At 38.0% G+C, this 19842-nt stretch overlaps 1 protein-coding gene across 1 annotated transcript in view; it reads left to right on the forward strand.

Annotated features, from left to right (window-relative positions):
- REC114 (REC114 meiotic recombination protein) overlaps positions 1-19842 on the forward strand; it is a 384911-nt gene that overhangs the window by 107547 nt on the left and 257522 nt on the right. Inside the window, exon 3 of the mRNA XM_053719304.1 lies at positions 3444-3527. Coding sequence (XP_053575279.1) covers positions 3444-3527 — 84 coding nt within the window. The remainder of the gene's footprint in view (positions 1-3443; positions 3528-19842) is intronic.

Here is a 19842-nt window from a genome sequence, read left to right on the forward strand (position 1 = left end):
CTTCCAACTCATTGCTTAACCCCCTGCAATCTGGCTTCCGTCCCCAACACTCAACTGAGACTGGCCTAACTAAGGTTACCAACAATCTCCTATCTGCCAAAAATAACGGCCACTACTCTATACTCATCTTACTTGACCTCTCTGCTGCCTTTGACAGTGTTAACCATTCCCTCCTCCTACAGACTCTCAGCTCTCTTGGGCTCTGTGACACTGCCCTGTCCTGGATTCACTCTTATCTCTCTGAACAGATCCTTCTCTGTCTCTTTTGTTGGTGATTCCTCCTCTCATCTTTCTGTTGGAGTACCTCAAGGCTCTGTTCTGAGTCCTCTACTTTTTTCTATTTACCCTTCTTTACTGAGTAAACGTATAAACAGCTATGGCTTTAACTATCACCTCTATGCTGATGATACCCAGATCTACCTATCCACCCCTGCACTCTCTCCTTCGGTCAATTCTCACATCAGCGACTGCTAATCTGGCATTTCCTCCTGGATGGCCTCTCACCAACTAAAAATAAACATGTCCAAGACTGAACTACTTCTAATCCCCCCCCTCTAATTCTACTCCAGTTTCTTATTTTTCTATCACTGTTGGCGGCACCACTATATCCCCATCACCCCAAGTCTGCTGCCTTGGAGTCCCACTTGACTCAAATCTGTCCTTCATTCCCCACATCCAATTGCTCTCTTCATCCTGCCGCAACCACCTACGCAATATCTCCAAAATTCGTCCGTTTCTGAGCACTGAAACTACTAAACAGCTAATCCACTCCCTGGTAATTTCCCGACTTGACTACTTTAATAACCTACTAACTGGCCTCCCTTTCCCCCACCTCTCCCCCTTCAATCCATCATAAATGCTTCTGCCAGGCTAATCCACCTCTCCCAACGCTCTGTATCTGCTGCACCTCTCTGTGAGTCCCTTCACTGGCTCCCCATTCACAGCAGAATTAAATTAAAAATTCTCACCCTGACCTATAAAGCCCTCACCAAAGCTGCACCACCCTACCTGTCCTCCCTCATCAACAAATATACTCCTGCCCGCCCCCTAAGATCCAATAATGAGCTGCTCCTTTCCTCCTCTACCATCACCTCCTCCCATGCTAGACTACAGGACTTCTCTTGTGCAGCACCAACACTCTGGAATGCACTTCCTTGAGCTGTCAGAATTTCCCTTAACCTGTCCTATTTTAAACGCTCCTTAAAGGACCTTTTTGTTCAGGGAAGCTTATCACCTAACTCACTAACAAATTAATTTTACTTAACTAACAGTTGCCCTAATCTAACTCCTCACTAACTTTCTCACCTTTGCAGTCCCCACCTACTGTTTCCCATCCTCCTACCCATCTAGATTGTAAATTCCCACGGGAATAGGCCCCTTAATTCTCCCTGTATTTGTCTGTAAAATGTTGTCTTATATTATATTGTCTCACCGTTGTACTTATATCTTTGTACCCATGGACAGCGCTGCAGAATCTTTTGGCGTTTTATAAATAAAGAATACTAATAATAATAATATAATTCAGGTATGGACATAATTATTAAAAATAATTAAACAACTGAGAAATATGTACAATATGAATAATATTTAAAGAAGTACTAAGAAAGTTGTCCATGTTTGAAATATATCACAATAAGATAAATATAAGGATATAACTATACATGTGTTAAATGAAGGAAACTGAAGTACAAATTGAAGCCTCTGATTATCAGAATATGTATGACATAATGTATAATTTTTTACAAAGTAAATTATGTATATCTAATATGGTTACTCTATGCATAGAGGCTCATCGAGTTAAATAATGTGTACAGTCCAAATTTAAAATTGAGAGATATGTTTGTAAATAATTGATGAAACTGCTATTATAGTAGATATAGAGTAACGCTTCCAAGAGTGGAAATAACAGTGACATTTTTGTTTTAACCAATAGGAACTGTTGTAATGATTTTAAAAGGTGTAAGGTTACACAGCTGCACTAAGGTCTATGATTAAGGATCATGCCGAAACGCGTAAGGCAGTTTCACTGCCTATGTTTCACTGGGGTGGATACATTGTTTTAATCATGAAGAAATAAAGATACGTTTTAGAAAATCCGTGGATTTATACCTAAGTGTATCACAGCTCATTCTACAAGAGCAGTTATAACTTTGTAGGCTTTTAAAAATGATGCATCTTTGGAACAGATTTGCAATGCTACAATATGTCTTCACAGCATACTTTTTCCAAATGTTATTGCTTTGATGTTTTTACTTCTTCGCAAGCAGCTTTTGGCAGGAAAGTCCTTCAGGCTGCAGTGTTGGGTAAATAGGAAATCAAGAAAAAATTGTCCCACCCCTTCCGTAACATAGACCATCTGCTTTGGTATTAATCCCACATGTTATGGAAAGAAGACTGTGGACCATCATGATTTTACAAAAGAAAACAAAATTTATGCTTACCTGATAAATTATTTTCTTTCGGAATGATGATGGTCCACAGGCCCCAACCGTTTCAATTTTAGGGCTACAGTTCTAATGACACCCCTACAGACCATGCTTTGTTTTTCCTACCTATGTTTCCTATTCTCTGCTTGGCTATACGTTAAAGAGAGAGATGGGAGGTAGGAAGGATTTTATGCTCTGTTATGGCTTCTTGATCTCCTCCTAGTGGCGGGAAATATATCCTATATGCTATGGAGGAATGTACGGACCATCATTATTCCGAAAAAGAAAAGAATTTGGGCCAGATTTAATTGTGCTAGAAGATTTTTGCGTTTGTCGGATTGCGCTCATATTACAAGTTGAAAGTAAACGGTTTTCGCTCTCACGGTAACCAGACGAGCGAAGAAATCAGAACTTTGAATATAGTGCTCACATATTCCCCCATAGAAGCAAAAAGCTTACTTCTAGCGCAGTTAACACTCGAGCGAGAGCATTAAATAGCACTCCACTTGTAATCTGTCCCCAATGAGCAACAGTGGGAATGTCTTGCTTTCTTCTGTGGAAAAATATCATTGGACTGGTTGTGAGTTTTCTGAGCAACTCCAAGGACTTGCTATTTTTTACCATTGTGGTGACCATCTATTGAGTAAAGTAAAGGTTTTCACACCGCTGAAAAAATGTATCGTGCAATGACAGTGGGAACATGTGGTTCCCCGTTTGTTTCTTTTAGAGAGCTTGAATGAAGTACTCATCTGAATTGTGTTGTTTCTTTATAACTATTTTTGCACTTTGCTCTTTATAACTATAACTGCCCTTTGAATTTAAATTCACACACACACATATATATATAAATAGTATATTTTCTTAGTAATTCACAATATAGTCATCATGGTATATGCTGCACCCCTTTGATTATAATAATATATAGCATTTGTTTTTCAGTTTTATCTTTACACTGCATGGTATTATAATTATTGAATCCTACTTTGACTGATATAATGAACGCCTGGTTTCTTTCAGGAAGGTTTCTCCCTCATTTCAGCAGAGACATGGCTGAAGGTTGGAAGGAAATCCGACTGCATTTTATTTGGGTCAAAAAACCAGGTAGATATTGATTTAATTTTTTTTATCACATACACATATTTCTGTATTTAACTCACACTTATGACAACATTTTATATATATATATATATATATATATATATATATATATATATATATATATATATATATATATATATATATATATATATATACAGTTGCAAGAAAATGTATGTGAACCCTTTGGAATGATATGGATTTCTGCACAAATTGGTCATAAAATGTGATCTGATCATCATCGCAAAAATAGACAATCACAGTCTGCTTAAACTAATAACACACAAAGAATTAAATGTTGCCATGTTTTTATTGAACACACCATGTAAACATTCACAGTGCAGGTGGAAAAAGTATGTGAACCCTTGGATTTAATAACTGGTTGAACCTCCTTTGGCAGCAATAACTTCAACCAAACGTTTCCTGTAGTTGCAGATCAGACGTGCAGAACGGTCAGGAGTAATTCTTGACCATTCCTCTTTACAGAACTGTTTCAGTTCAGCAATATTCTTGGGATGTCTGGTGTGAATCGCTTTCTTGAGGACATGCCACAGCATCTCAATCGGGTTGAGGTCAGGACTCTGACTGGGCCACTTCAGAAGGCGTATTTTCTTCTGTTTAAGCCATTCTGTTGTTGATTTACTTCTATGCTTTGGGTCATTGTCCTGTTGCAACACCCATCTTATGTTGAGCTTCAGCTGGTAGACAGATGGCCTTAAGTTCTCCTGCAAAGTGTCTTGATAAACTTGGGAATTCATTTTTCCTTCGATGATAGCAATCCGTCCAGGCCCTGACGAAGCAAAGTAGCCCCAAACCATGATGCCCCCACCACCATACTTCACAGTTGGGATGAGGTTTTGATGTTGGTGTGCTGTGCCTCTTTTACGCCACACATAGTGTTGTGTGTTTCTTCCAAACAACTCAACTTTGCTTTCATCTGTCCACAGAATATTTTGCCAGTACTGCTGTGGAACATCCAAGTGCTCTTGTGCAAACTGTAAACGTGCAGCAATGTTTTTGTTTGGACAGCAGTGGCTTCCTCTGTGGTATCCTCCCATGAAATCCATTCTTGTTTAGTGTTTTACGTATTGTAGATTCACTAACAGGGATGTTAGCATTTGCCAGTGACTTTTGTCACTTAGCTGACACTCTAGGATTCTTCTTCACCTCATTGAGCAGTCTGTGCTGTGCTCTTGCAGTCATCTTTACAGGACGGCCACTTCTAGGGAGAGTAGCATCAGTGCTGAACTTTCTCCATTTATAGACAATTTGTCTTACCGTGGACTGATGAACAGCAAGGCTTTTGGAGATACTTTTATAACCCTTTCCAGCTTTATGCAAGTCAACAATTCTTAATCGTAGGTCTTCTGAGAGCTCTTTTGTGCGAGGCATCATTCACATCAGGCAATGCTTCTTGTGAAAAGCAAAGTCTAGTGACTAAAATTAGATGTTACATCTCATAAATATTATATTGTCATATTGAAACATGGGAAATGTCCTCCAAAACCCAAAAATTATTATACTCTGAGTGTATAAATAAATTTAAAATGTCAACAGACAAAAGCACAGTGATTTTCACAGACAAATAAGCATGTGGAAATTTTGTATTGGCAGTCCCTGATGAATCTGTGCCCCAGGTGGATGGGTGCTGTCTCTATTGATAGCATTTAAATAAGCTTATAATGACTGAGACAGCAATAGTGGACCTACTCATGGGCCCAATAATCAAAAGGTTGGTAGCATTGAGAGGAATCTTCTTAATTTGTTTAAATAAAAACATTATGGGCCATATTACAAGTGGCGCAGAATATTTTTTTTACTTGCACGTTTACTGTGCTCAAAGTAAAAAAAAATTGCGGCCAGATTTGTGCACATATTACGAATTGAAAGTAAAAAGTTAGCAATGAGTGAAAGACTCAGGTGCGCTAACTTTGGGACTTTGGATATTGCAACAGCGCTAACTTTTCCGCATAGACTTCTATGGAGTGTGCTGCAAAAACAATTATTGGTTATTGCTTGCGTGCTAATCTGACATTGCGCTAGATCAACTGTGCTAAATCTAAGGTGTGTTAAGAATACTTCAAATTCCAATGCTCTTCACATAATAGAACACCTCTCAAGCTAAAATGTGCCTTCCTGAAATTCTTTAAGGGACTTTGCAGTGCTAACAAGACTAACAAGACTTCTTAGAAAAGCGGGAGTGCACTCCATGGAATTCAGAGCCCTGACCCTCTTATTGTTATTGTTTTTTCAGTGCAGGAGTACATTTAGTTGTCCTTAGTTGGCAGGAGATAAGATACAAAAAGCAGTCAAGATGCTTTTAAGGGGATGTCTCTGGAATGCAAAATAATGCACAATTTACTAACATAATGAACATTTTAAATTATTTTAAAACATTTATTTTGTATGCAAATATTTTGCAATGGTTTGATTAATTTCTGACTGTCTCCTCAACTCTCCATAGGATCCTCTATGTTAAAAGACTAGAAGTGAGCGTTGAGCAAAATTTTGCTCATTACTGCACTCCAATACCAGCGCTGCTTAAGTCAGCGGTGAGCTGGTGTAACGTGCTCGTGCACAATTTCCCCATAGGAATTTAACGGGGAGAGCCGGCTGAAAAAAAGTCTAACACCTGCCAAAAAGCAGCGTAAAACTCCTTAACGCAGCCCCATTGATTCCTAGGGGGAAGTAAAATTGTTTATTTTAAACCTAACACCCTAACATGAACCCTGAGTCTAAACACCCCTAATCTTATACTTATTAACCCCTAATCTGCCGCCCCCGACATCGCCAACACCTAAATTATAATTATTAACCCCTAATCTGCCGCTCCGGACACCACCGTCACCTACATTATACTTATGAACCCCTAATCTGCTGCCCCCAACATCGCCGACACCTACATTATATTTATTAACCCCTAATCTGCCGTCCCCAATGTCGTCGCCACCTAACTACACTTATTAACCCCTAATCTGCCGCCCCCAACATCGCTGCCACTATAATAAACATATTAACCCCTAAACCGCCGCACTCCCGCCTAGCAAACATTAGTTAAATATTATTAACCCCTAATCTGCAGGCCCTAACATCGCCGCCACCTACCTACATTTATTAACCCCTAATCTGCCGCCCCCAACGTCGCCGCCACTATATTAAAGTTATTAACCCTTAAACCTAAATCAGCTCTTTTACCTGTAGAACAAAATACAAACAACCCCCCAACAGTAAAACCCACCACCCACACAACCAATCCCCCAAATAAAATACTAGCTAAAAAAAAACTATGCTGCCCATTGCCCTAAAAAGGGCATTTGGATGGGCATTGCCCTTAAAAGGGCAGTTAGCTCTATTGCAAACGCAAACCCCTAATCTAAAAAATAAACCCACCCAATACACCCTTAAAAAAACCTAACACTAACTCCCTGAAGATTGACTTACCGGGAGATGTCTTCATCCAAGCTGGGCAAAGTGGTCCTCCAGAAGGGCAGAAGTCTTCATCCAAGCCGGGCAGAAGTGGTCCTCCAGACGGGCAGAAGTCTTCATCCGCGGAGCATGCTCTTCTTCCGACGACTAAAACAGAATGAAGGTACCTTTAAGTGACGTCATCCAAGATGGCGTCCCTTAGATTCTGATTGGCTGATAGAATTCTATCAGCCAATCGGAATTAATGTAGAAAAAATCCTATTGGCTGATGCAATCAGCCAATAGGATTGAAGTCCAATCCTATTGGCTGATCCTATCAGCCAATAGGATTGAGCTTGCATTCTATTGGCTGTTCCAATCAGCCAATAGAATGCGAGCTCAATCCTATTGGCTGATAGGATCAGCCAATAGGATTGAACTTCAATCCTATTGGCTGATTGCATCAGCCAATGGGATTTTTTTCTACCTTAATTCCGATTGGCTGATTTCTATCAGCCAATCGGAATCTAAGGGACGCCATATTGGATGACATCACTTAAAGGTACCTTCCTTCTGTTTTAGTCGTCGGAAGAAGAGGATGCTCCACGTCGGATGTCTTGAAGATGGAGCCGCTCCGCGCCGGATGGATGAAGATAGAAGATGCCGTCTGGATGAAAACTTCTGCCTGTCTGGAGGACCACTTCGCCCGGCTTGGATGAAGACGTCTCCCAGTAAGTCGATCTTCAGGGGGTTAGTGTTAGGTTTTTTTAAGGGTGTATTGGGTGGGTTTATTTTTTAGATTAGGGGTTTGGGCTTGCAAAAGAGCTAACTGCCCTTTTAAGGGCAATGCCCATCCAAATGCCCTTTTTAGGGCAATGGGGAGCTTAGGTTTTTTAGCTAGTATTTTATTTGGGGGGTTGGTTGTGTGGGTGGTGGGTTTTACTGTTGGGGGGTTGTTTGTATTTTTTTTTACAGGTAAAAGAGCTGATTACTTTGGGGCAATGCCCCGCAAAAGACCTTTTAAGGGCTATTGGTAATTTAGTTTAGGCTAGGGTTTTTTTATTTTGGGGGGAGCTTTTTTTATTTTAATAGGGCTATTAGATTAGGTGAAATTAGTTAAAATTTCTGTAATTTGTTTATTATTTTCTGTAATTTAGTGGGGGTTTTTTGTACTTTAGCTAATTTAATTTAATTTAATTTAGGTAATTGTATTTAATTTAGTTAATTTATTTAATTATAGTGTAGTGTTAGGTGTTAGTGTAATTTAGGTTAGGTTTTATTTTACAGGTAAAATTGTCTTTATTTTAGCTAGGTAGTTATTAAATAGTTAATAACTATTTAATAACTATTCTACCTAGTTAAAATAAATACAAACTTGCCTGTAAAATAAAAATAAACCCTAAGCTAGATACAATGTAACTATTAGTTATATTGTAGCTAGCTTTGGGTTTATTTTATAGGTAAGTATTTAGTTTTAAATAGGAATTATTTAGTTAATGATAGGAATATTTATTTAGATTTATTTAAATTATATTTAAATTAGTGGGTGGTAGGTTTAGGGTTAGACTTAGGTTTAGGGGTTAATAACTTTAATATAGTGGAGGCGACGTTGGGGGCGGCAGATTAGGGGTTAATAAATGTAGGTAGGTGGCAGCGATGTTAGGGCAGGCAGATTAGGGGTTAATAATATTTAACTAATGTTTGCGAGACGGGAGTGCGGCGGTTTCTGGGTAAATATGTTAATTATAGTGGCGGTGACGTTGGGGGCAGCAGATTAGGGGTTAATAAGTGTAGGTAGGTGGCGGTGACATTGGGGCAGCAGATTAGGGGTTAATAAATATAATGTAGGTGGCGGTGGTGTCCGGAGCGACAGATTAGGGGTTAAAATGTTTATTTTAGTATTTGCGATGCAAGAGGGCCTCGGTTTAGGGGTTAATAGGTAGTTTATGGGTGTTAGTGTACTTTTTAGCACTTTAGTTATGAGTTTTATGCTACGGCGTTGAACCATAAAACTCATAACTACTGACTTTTAAATGCGTTAGGACTCTTGACAGGGTAGGGTGTACCGCTCACTTTTTGGCCTCCCAGGACAGACTTGTAATACCTTGCAATGGTAGATGAATACAGCACTTAGTGTAAAGGTGGTGCACGGTGTGGGAGGTAGCTGCAATCGCCTCTGTGATAATGCATTCGTAGTAACACCAGCACCTATATCTTGAGTTCCAATATTTTTATTAGAGGTTACATAAAAAGCAACGTTTCGTGGTGAACCCACTTAATCATGCTGTTTGTATCACATTGTTTCAAACAATTTATATCTTTCTTTGGCGCCTACTGGCTTCAATTTTGGCAGTTTTACACCCCCTAGTGGTTACCAATAGTAATGTGTATACAAAAATGTTAAAAACAAATGTATATGACTAAACAGATTATATATGGCAATTATAAACGTACAAGTACTTTAACATTACTGTGCATACTTATATTATTACAAATATTTAACATACTTATATTGATTTTTCAATTTTAATATCTTGTTGTAATATAATTTCAAATAATGTAAACACATAGGTAAAGTATCTTTGTTGTTTTTGACTTATCATATAAAGAAAATTTCTATACCAAGAAATCTTTTCATTTAGCGAACTCTTATCATATAGTGAATTTTAATTCTGCATATAGTTATAATTTGAATGGTTATAATTTGAATGGTAATAATGTTAAAGTTATAATTTCATGGTTTAAGGGAATTTCTTTAAGAGAAACAATTCAGATCAAAATCCCTGTTCAACCCCCTGGGAATAAGAGTATCCAATTGATATATCCATCTCATCTCTTGTTGTTGGAGGATTTTTTCTCTATTAGTCCCATTGCGCTGAACAGGGATATGTTGTATGATCTGCCAGCGTAGCTGGCTTACACTATGTCCTTTTTCCAAAAAGTGTTTGGAAAGGGGGGCCTCCAAATTCTTTTTCCTTATGTTTGACCTATGCTGACTCAATCTATCCTTTACTTTCTGTGTGGTCTCTCCTAAGTAATACATAGAACATGGGCATTTTATGAGATAGACTACGTAACTAGTGTCACAAGTGTAAAATCCCCTGATGTTGTAACGTCTGCCATTATGTGGATGATAGAAGTTTGGACCTTTTATAACTGAATTACAACTAACACATCCTAGGCAGGGGTAACAGCCATTCCTTTTTGCTTGCATGTATGTTTGTGTATCTTTTCTCTCTGATCCCACATCACTTCTTACAAGATGGTCCCGGATATTCTTTACCCTCCTATATGCCATTAAGGGATAATCCCTAAACTGTTCAATACTAGGGTTACAATCCTTAAGAATATGCCAATGCTTTTTTATGGCTTTTGCTACAGCTTGGCTGTGTGGGATATGTTGAGACACAAATACTAGTCTATCTTGTTCTTTAGTTTTTTCTTTAGGTGCCCTAGGTGTGGTGATATCTTTAATTGTTTCACTCAATAATTGTGTAGGATATCCTCTCTGTTTGAATTTTTTTGACATTTCCAACAGCCTTCTATCCTTCACTTCTGGTGTACTTACTATTCTCTGTACCCTTAATAATTGACTCTTGGGTAATGAATTGATAAGGCCTTTTGGGTGGAAGCTGTTATATTCCAATAAGGTGTTCCTATCGGTCTCTTTTGTAAAGATATCTATATCCAGTCTGTTATGTCCTTTAGTAATCTTAGTGTCAAGAAATGTTATACTCTCTTCACTATATGTCAAGGTAAATTGTAAGCCCCTTACCATAGTATTAAGTTCTCTTGTGAATTCTTCTAGTTCTCCAATGCTGCCCCACCACACGCCAAACACATCATCTATATAGCGCCACCATACTGTGCCATACTGTCTAAATAGATGATTTTCATAAACTTGGCGCTCTTCAAACTCATTCATATAGAGGTTGGCGTATGATGGGGCAACATTTGAGCCCATGGCTGTACCCCTTATCTGTATGTACCAGTCATCCTGGAAAAGAAAGAAATTCCAGTATAGTACCAGTCGCAGTAAATTTTCCAAAAAACAACATTGTATTTGTGAATAGCCTCCACTGACCATCAGCACTTTTCTTATAATTGCAATACCTGTTTCATGACTTATAGAGGTATATAAACTCTTAACATCCATTGTGTAAAGTATATATCTATCAGACTGCAATTCTAAAGATTTTATTTTATCCAAAAAATGACCTGTGTCTTTCAGATAACTGGCCATTTTTACCACTTCTGGTTGTAGCAGTTTATCTAGGTACATTGCTATATTGGTATATACCGAACCTACACATGACACAATAGGCCTGCCTGGTGGTCTAGTGGGGTCTTTATGGATTTTGGGGACCGTATAGAAAATAGGTATTTTTGGGTCCTCTACCTGCAAATAATCTGCCAATTTCTTATCAATTATTAACTGATTTTCTGCCCATTTCACAATATGGTTGATTTCTTTTTGTATTGCTCCAAGGGGGTTACTAGATATTTTCCTATAAGTGGAGGTGTCACTGAGCTGGTCTCTTATTTCACTAACATAATAATGTTTATCCATCACTACTGTGGCACCTCCCTTATCGGCCCCCTTAAGTACAATACTATTATCACTCTTTAAACTTTTTAATGCCTGCTGATCCTGTTTAAAAAAATTGATAGGCTTGAACTTTACGTTGTTTTGTTTTTTTACTTTATTTTTGAGTGATACAATTTCTAAATCCACCAGTTTAGTGAATGTATTAAGGCTATGGTTGGCTAAATTAGGGTTAAAGTGACTCTTCTTTCTAAGCCCCAAATTATCCAAATTTAACATGTTGTGTTCTTTATCTTTTTTTCGGTTGTCAATGGAAATATCGTGCATCTCATTAAACCAAATTTTTAGCTTTACATTTCTGTAAAATTTATGCAAGTCTTTAGTTAATTCGAAAAAATTTAAGTCCTGGTAAGGGCAAAAAGACAGTCCTTTGTTCAAGACATTCAATTCATTAGTGGTAAACGTATGCTTGGAAATATTTACCACTGTGTCTTGTTCTTGGATCACTTCTTCGGCTGCGGCTTCCGTTGTGATTTGCGCTGTTCCCCTTGGCCTCTCACATTCTTCATTTTCTTGCCTCCTCTGGCTCCTGTGTTTGCGGCCTCCCCGGCGGAATCGCTCTCTCCGCTGCTGCTGGAGTTTCCCAAAGGGGACTGTGTGGCGTCGTCTGATGACGTGTCGGTTCCGGTTCCGGTAGTGATGTTTGTATCACGTGGGTGCCGGTTTCTGTTTCTATTGGATCTTTTCGTGTTGTTGTATCTGCGGACCGATTGGTAACCATGGTTACCACAACGCCATCTATACACTCGTCCTGTGCGGTAATCTTCTTCATCACGTAGAAACTTGACTCGCTTAGTTTCCTGGATGATCGTTTTCTCAGCTGTGATTTTTTCTTCAATCTTGTCCTCCAATTTCTTCAGCTCCTCTGTGGTAAGCGTTGTATGTAATTCTGTGCGCTGTCTATTAGCTGTCTCAGTTTGTTTTTCGATCTCCTGTAGTAGTGCTTCTACCGTACAGACCATCAAGTCATAGGAGCATTTATTGATAATGGATTCGAATTTGTCACAGTAGTCCACATTGTCCCTAAGGAGAGTGGGTATTGTACTCATCCTTAGGCCTCTTGGGATTCTTTTCACTCGGTAGTATTCTGCGAGTGTTATTGCATGCAGGTCCCAACGCATCAGTTTGACTTTTAGTTGTTCATAGTCCTTTGCTGTAGTGGCGGATTCTGTGGTTCTCAGGAATTCTCGTGAGCCTCTAGTTAGACTTGTGATGCGGGCAGCTTCAAGTTCACTATATGCAAACATTTTATTGCCATCAGTCCTGTTAGTCACCTCTTTATCCATTCTTCTTATTGTATACACTGTGTGCACGTAATCTTGCAGCCCAAGGTACAACTTGCAATGGTAGATGAATACAGCACTTAGTGTAAAGGTGGTGCACGGTGTGGGAGGTAGCTGCAATCGCCTCTGTGATAATGCATTCGTAGTAACACCAGCACCTATATCTTGAGTTCCAATATTTTTATTAGAGGTTACATAAAAAGCAACGTTTCGTGGTGAACCCACTTAATCATGCTGTTTGTATCACATTGTTTCAAACAATTTATATCTTTCTTTGGCGCCAAAGAAAGATATAAATTGTTTGAAACAATGTGATACAAACAGCATGATTAAGTGGGTTCACCACGAAACGTTGCTTTTTATGTAACCTCTAATAAAAATATTGGAACTCAAGACTTGTAATACCGGCGCTATGGAAGTCCTATAGAAAAAAGACTTTGCGAAGTTTACGTAAGTCGTTTTGCGGTAAGGCCAAAGAAGTGTGCGGTCACCCTAAACCTTCAAGACTCGTAATAGCAGCGGGCATAAAAAAGCAGCGTTAGGACCTCTTAAAACGCTGCTTTTTTACCCTAACACACAACTCATAATCTAGTCGTGTGTATTTGTAATGCTACTTAGACATGACTAAAAGTCTAATATAGGGCTTGAAACGTTGTCCTTTTATCATGATGTGGAAGCAATAAAGAAGTTTTATTATTTTTGACTAGAGGCTGGATTCCATTGTTTTTCATTGGTCATTATAAACTGCTATTTAAAGGGACATGAAACCCAAAATTTTTCTTTCATGGGTCCGATAGAGCATGCAATTCTAAACAACTTTTCAGTTGATTTCTATTAGCAAATTTGCTTCATTCTCTTGGTATATTTTGTTAAAGGAGCAGTTATGCACTACTGGGAGCTAGCTGATAACATTAAGGCCCTGATATTCAAAACCTCTCTGCTCAGAAAAGATATTCTAAAATTATCCTCCAGCACTGTGAAATCTCTAGTGAAAATTTCTAAAGGTAGATCTTAAAGGGACACTGAACCCAAATTATTTATTTCGTGATTCAGATAGAGCAGTGTTTTTCAACCAGTGTGCCGTGGCCCACTAGTGTGCCGTGAGAGATCGTCAGGTGTGCCACGGCAGACTGACAACAGTGAGGAGGTGTCCCTCTTTCAAATGTTTAAATATTGGGAGGTATGTGACAGGCTCATCAGGCATCATTTACAACCATGACATTGACATTCATTCACAGACAATCATTATGATTGTTTGTGAATGAATGTCAATATGTAATGTATAGTTTGTAGGAGGCATGGCATGACAGCACAGTACAGTGTGTGTGTGTGTGTGTGTGTATATATATATATATATATATATCCTGTATTAGGCTACAATGTGTGATTTTGTAACATTTTGGGATGGTGGTGTGCCGCAGGATTTTTTAATGTAAAAAAGTGTGCCACGGGAAAAAAAGGTTGCAAATCACTGAGATAGAGCATGCAATTTTAAACAACTTTCTAATTTACTTCTATTATCAATTTTGAATTTTGAGCAAACTTACTTCTTCTACATAAAACTGGTGAGACAAATCAATGAGACCACTTTGTTTAAAATGCTTAGAAAATTTCACAAGACTTGCAATGAAGCAAATTCAAGGTGCGTTGTAAAAGCTACACAGAAATAGAAAGCATGATTCCTAATTTATTAAAATATACAGAAACTTTCAAAACATAATCGGAATTTGTAAAATCAGCACTAGAGCTAAATCTAAATATATTAAAATCTTAATGTGAAAGTGCAAAGCCTAAATGCTATAAAACTTAAACGACCCAATCTAGAGTGTAAAGTAATCTAAAATACAAAGTGTAAGTGTAACAAAACTCTCATATCATACAGTGCTATATTGCATTGGGCTTGTCTCTCCTTCATATATAGAAATGAGAGATATCTTGCAGTGCTGGAGAGTTCCACCCTTTTTCTTTTGAATATTCAGTGAGTTCAGCCCCTGTGAAGCCTGAACTCCAATTTCTCTCCAAGCTGGAGAACCTTTGAATATCAGGGCCACTGGTGAGCAAATGAGAAGAGGCTCACAGTAGTGAATATCTGCTCCTGAGCCTACCAAGATATGTTTTTCAAGAAAGGATATTTGAGTTTAAAGGGACAGTCTACACCAGTCGACAGTAATTTTTATTGTTTTAAAAGATAGATAATCCCTTTATTACCCATTCCCCAGTTTTGCATAACCAACACAGTTATAATAATATACTTTTAACCTCTATGATTATCTTGTATCTAAGCCTCTGCAAACTGCCCCTTTATTTCAGTTCTTTTGACAGACTTGCATTTTAACCAATAAATGCTGATTCATAAGTAACTACAGGAGTAAGCACAATGTTATCTATAAGGCAAATGTGAACCAGTGCTATCTAGCTGTGAAAAATTGTCAAAATGCACTGAGATAAGTGGCGGCTTTCAAGGGCTTAGAAATTTGCAGTTTAGCCAATCTGTGCCTGCTCCCAGATAACTTCACGTGCACGAGCACAGTGTTATCTATATGAAATACGTAAACTAACACCCTCTAGTGGTGAAAAACTGTTAAAATGCATTCTGAAAAGAGGTGGCCTTCAAGGTCTAAGAAATTAGCATATGAACCTCCTAGGATAAGCGTTCAACTAAGAATACCAAGAGAACAAAGCAAAATTGGTGATAAAAGTAAATTGGAAAATTGTTTAAAATTACATGTTCTATCTGAATCATGAAAGTTTATTTTGGCCTAGACTGTCCCTTTAACTGGAAAGTTTTTTTTAAATTACATGCCCTATATGAATCCTGAAAGTTCAACTTTGACTTTACTGTCCCTTTAATCTTATTGTCTATATTTCCCAACAATCATACCCCCCAGGTATCTACTTTACACATGTCTATTATCAACATTATTTTCCCAAATTACCTTTTCTTTCTCATGGTCTATGCGTTTACGTTTCTCTGTATACATGGGTGGTAAATTAGACATTTGGTAATATGCACCTTTTCAGTTAGATCAATTATGGCATTCATCCAATAAGTATACACCATTTAGAGGGTGATGATAAATTTTCCTCTTTTTATTAACAGATCTGGAACGTTAGTGACATTTTAGATAGAGTTTAATTCATCAGTTGTAATGAAGATGCACTTTAACTTCTCCAATCAGTGCTCTAGCTATAAAAAAATAAAAATGGTGAGAATGCCGTATGGCAAGAGTGCTTATTGGAGAATAGTTCAATCCATTAGCATGCCATAAAAAAATACTTTTGAAGTGGAGCACGAAGTATTCAAATTTCAGTGTTACATTAAAAAGCAATTAAAAGCGTATCTTAATTACAACTGATGAATTAAACTCCATCTAAAATATCACTAACAACCTGAATCTGTTTATACAAAGGTGACAGTCTACCATAACTATAAGCAGTAGCTGATTTCCACCTTCAACTGTGATAGTTCAGAATTATAAACAAAGGAGGAAACAGAATTCTTTAAACCCATACCAGTGTCTGTTATGGGTCCCACATAATAGGTCTTTAAGTGGAAGCATTAACACAGTCCCAACCCCAATTTAAGTGCAACAACCTCACAATAGTTACAAATATATAGTTCATGAAATGCTATATGTAAATGAGCATGATACAATAATAAACAGGCCAAAAAAAGCTATTCTAAATTATGATAAGGTATGTATTTTGTTAAATGTGTTCATGATAATCAGTTAATTAACAGTGGCCTAGATTTGGAGTTTGGCGGTAGCCGTGAAAACCAGCGTTAGAGGCTCCTAACGCTGGTTTTAGGCTACCGCCGGTATTTGGAGTCATTCAAAAAAGGGTCTAACGCTCACTTTTCAGCCGCGACTTTTCCATACCGCAGATCCCCTTACGTCAATTGCGTATCCTATCTTTTCAATGGGATCTTTCTAACTCCAGTATTTAGAGTCGTGTCTGAAGTGAGCGTTAGAAATCTAACGACAAAACTCCAGCCGCAGAAAAAAGTCAGTAGTTAAGAGCTTTCTGGGCTAACGCCGGTTCATAAAGCTCTTAACTACTGTACTCTAAAGTACACTAACACCCATAAACTACCTATGTACCCCTAAACCAAGGCCCCCCCACATCGCCGACACTCGATTAAATTTTTTTAACCCCTAATCTGCCGACCGCCACCTACGTTATACTTATGTACCCCTAATCTGCTGCCACTAACACCGCCGACCCCTATATTATATTTATTAACCCTAACCTGCCCCCCACAATGTCGCAGCCAGCTACCTACAATAATTAACCCCTAATCTGCCGACCGCAAAGAGCCGCCACCTACATTATAGCTATGTACCCCTAATCTGCTGCCCCTAACACCGCCGACCCCTATATTATATTTATTAACCCCTAATCTGCCCCCCTCAACGTCGCCTCCACCTGCCTACACTTATCAACCCCTAATCTGCCGAGTGGACCGCACCGCTACTATAATAAAGTTATTAACCCCTAATCCGCCTCACTAACCCTATAATAAATAGTATTAACCCCTAATCTGCCCTCCCTAACATCGCCGACACCTAACTTCAATTATTAACCCCTAATCTGCCGACTGGAGCTCACTGCTATTCTAATAAATGTATTAACCCCTAAAGCTAAGTCTAACCCTAACACTAACACCCCCCTAAGTTAAATATAATTTTAATCTAACGAAATTAATTAACTCTTATTAAATAAATTATTCCTATTTAAAGCTAAATACTTACCTGTAAAATAAATCCTAATATAGCTACAATATAAATTATATTTATATTATAGCTATTTTAGGATTAATATTTATTTTACAGGTAACTTTGTATTTATTTTAACCAGGTACAATAGCTATTAAATAGTTAAGAACTATTTAATAGCTAAAATAGTTAAAATAATTACAAAATTACCTGTAAAATAAATCCTAACCTAAATTACAATTAAACCTAACACTACACTATCAATAAATTAATTAAATAAAATACCTATAATTATCTACAATTAAACCTAACACTACACTATCAATAAATAAATTAAATACAATTCCTACAAATAAATACAATGAAATAAACTAACTAAAGTACAAAAAATAAAAAAATATTTGCAAACATTAGAAATATATTACAACAATGTTAAACTAATTACACCTACTCTAAGCCCCCTAATAAAATAACAAAGCCCCCCAAAATAAAAAAATGCCCTACCCTATTCTAAATTACTAAAGTTCAAAGCTCTTTTACCTTACCAGCCCTGAACAGGGCCCTTTGTGGGGCATGCCCCAAGAAGTTCAGCTCTTTTGCCTGTAAAAAAAAACATACAATACCCCCCCGCCAACATTACAACCCACCACCCACATACCCCTAATCTAACCCAAACCCCCTTAAATAAACCTAACACTAAGCCCCTGAAGATCTCCCTACCTTGAGTCGTCTTCACCCAGCCGAGCCAAATTCTTCATCCAAGCGGAGCAAGAAGAGGTCCTCCATCCGGTAGAAGTCTTCATCCAAGCGGGGCAGAAGAGGTCTTCCATCCGATTGAAGTCTTCATCCAAGAGGCATCTTCTATCGTCATCCATCCGGAGCGGAGCGGCAGCATCCTGAAGACCTCCGACGCGGAACATCCATCCTGGCCGACGACTGAACGACGAATGACGGTTCCTTTAAATGACGTCATCCAAGATGGCGTCCCTCTAATTCCGATTGGCTGATAGGATTCTATCAGCCAATCGGAATTAAGGTAGGAATATTCTGATTGGCTGATGGAATCAGCCAATCAGAATCAAGTTCAATCCGATTGGCTGATCCAATCAGCCAATCAGATTGAGCTCGCATTCTATTGGCTGTTCCGATCAGCCAATAGAATGCGAGCTCAATCTGATTGGCTGATTGGATCAGCCAATCGGATTGAACTTGACTCTGATTGGCTGATTCCATCAGCCAATCAGAATATTCCTACCTTAATTCCGATTGGCTGATAGAATCCTATCAGCCAATCGGAATATGAGGGACGCCATCTTGAATGACGTCATTTAAAGGAACCGTCGTTCAGTCGTCGGCCAGGATGGATGTTCCGCGTCGGAGGTCTTCAGGATGCTGCCGCTCCGCTCCGGATGGATGACGATAGAAGATGCCTTTTGGATGAAGACTTTAACCGGATGGAGGACCTCTTCTTGATCCGCTTGGATGAAGAATTTGGCTCGGCTGGGTGAAGACGACTCAAGGTAGGGAGATCTTCAGGGGCTTAGTGTTAGGTTTATTTAAGGGGGGTTTGGGTTAGATTAGGGGTATGTGGGTGGTGGGTTGTAATGTTGGGGGGGGTATTGTATGTTTTTTTTTTACAGGCAAAAGAGCTGAACTTCTTGGGGCATGCCCCGCAAAGGGCCCTGTTCAGGGCTGGTAAGGTAAAAGAGCTTTGAACTTTAGTAATTTAGAATAGGGTAGGGCATTTTTTTACTTTGGGGGGCTTTGTTATTTTATTAGGGGGCTTAGAGTAGGTGCAATTAGTTTAAAATTGTAATATATTTCTAATGTTTGTAAATATTTTTTTATTTTTTGTAACTTAGTTCTTTTTTATACTTTAGTTAGTTTATTTAATTGTATTTATTTGTAGGAATTGTATTTAATTTATTTATTGATAGTGTAGTGTTAGGTTTAATTGTAGGTAATTGTAGGTATTTTATTTAATTAATTTATTGCTAGTGTAGTGTTTGATTTAATTGTAACTTAGGTTACGATTTATTTTACAGGTAAATTTGTAATTATTTTAACTATTTTAGCTATTAAATAGTTCTTAACTATTTAATAGCTATTGTACCTGGTTAAAATAAATACAAAGTTACCTGTAAAATAAATATTAATCCTAAAATAGCTATAATATCATTATAATTTATATTGTAGCTATATTAGGATTTATTTTACAGGTAAGTATTTAGCTTTAAATAGGAATAATTTATTTAATAAGAGTTAATTAATTTCGTTAGATTAAAATTATATTTAATTTAGGGGGGTGT

The sequence above is a fragment of the Bombina bombina genome, chromosome 6 (genome assembly GCF_027579735.1).
Source record: "Bombina bombina isolate aBomBom1 chromosome 6, aBomBom1.pri, whole genome shotgun sequence".
NCBI lineage: Eukaryota > Metazoa > Chordata > Amphibia > Anura > Bombinatoridae > Bombina > Bombina bombina.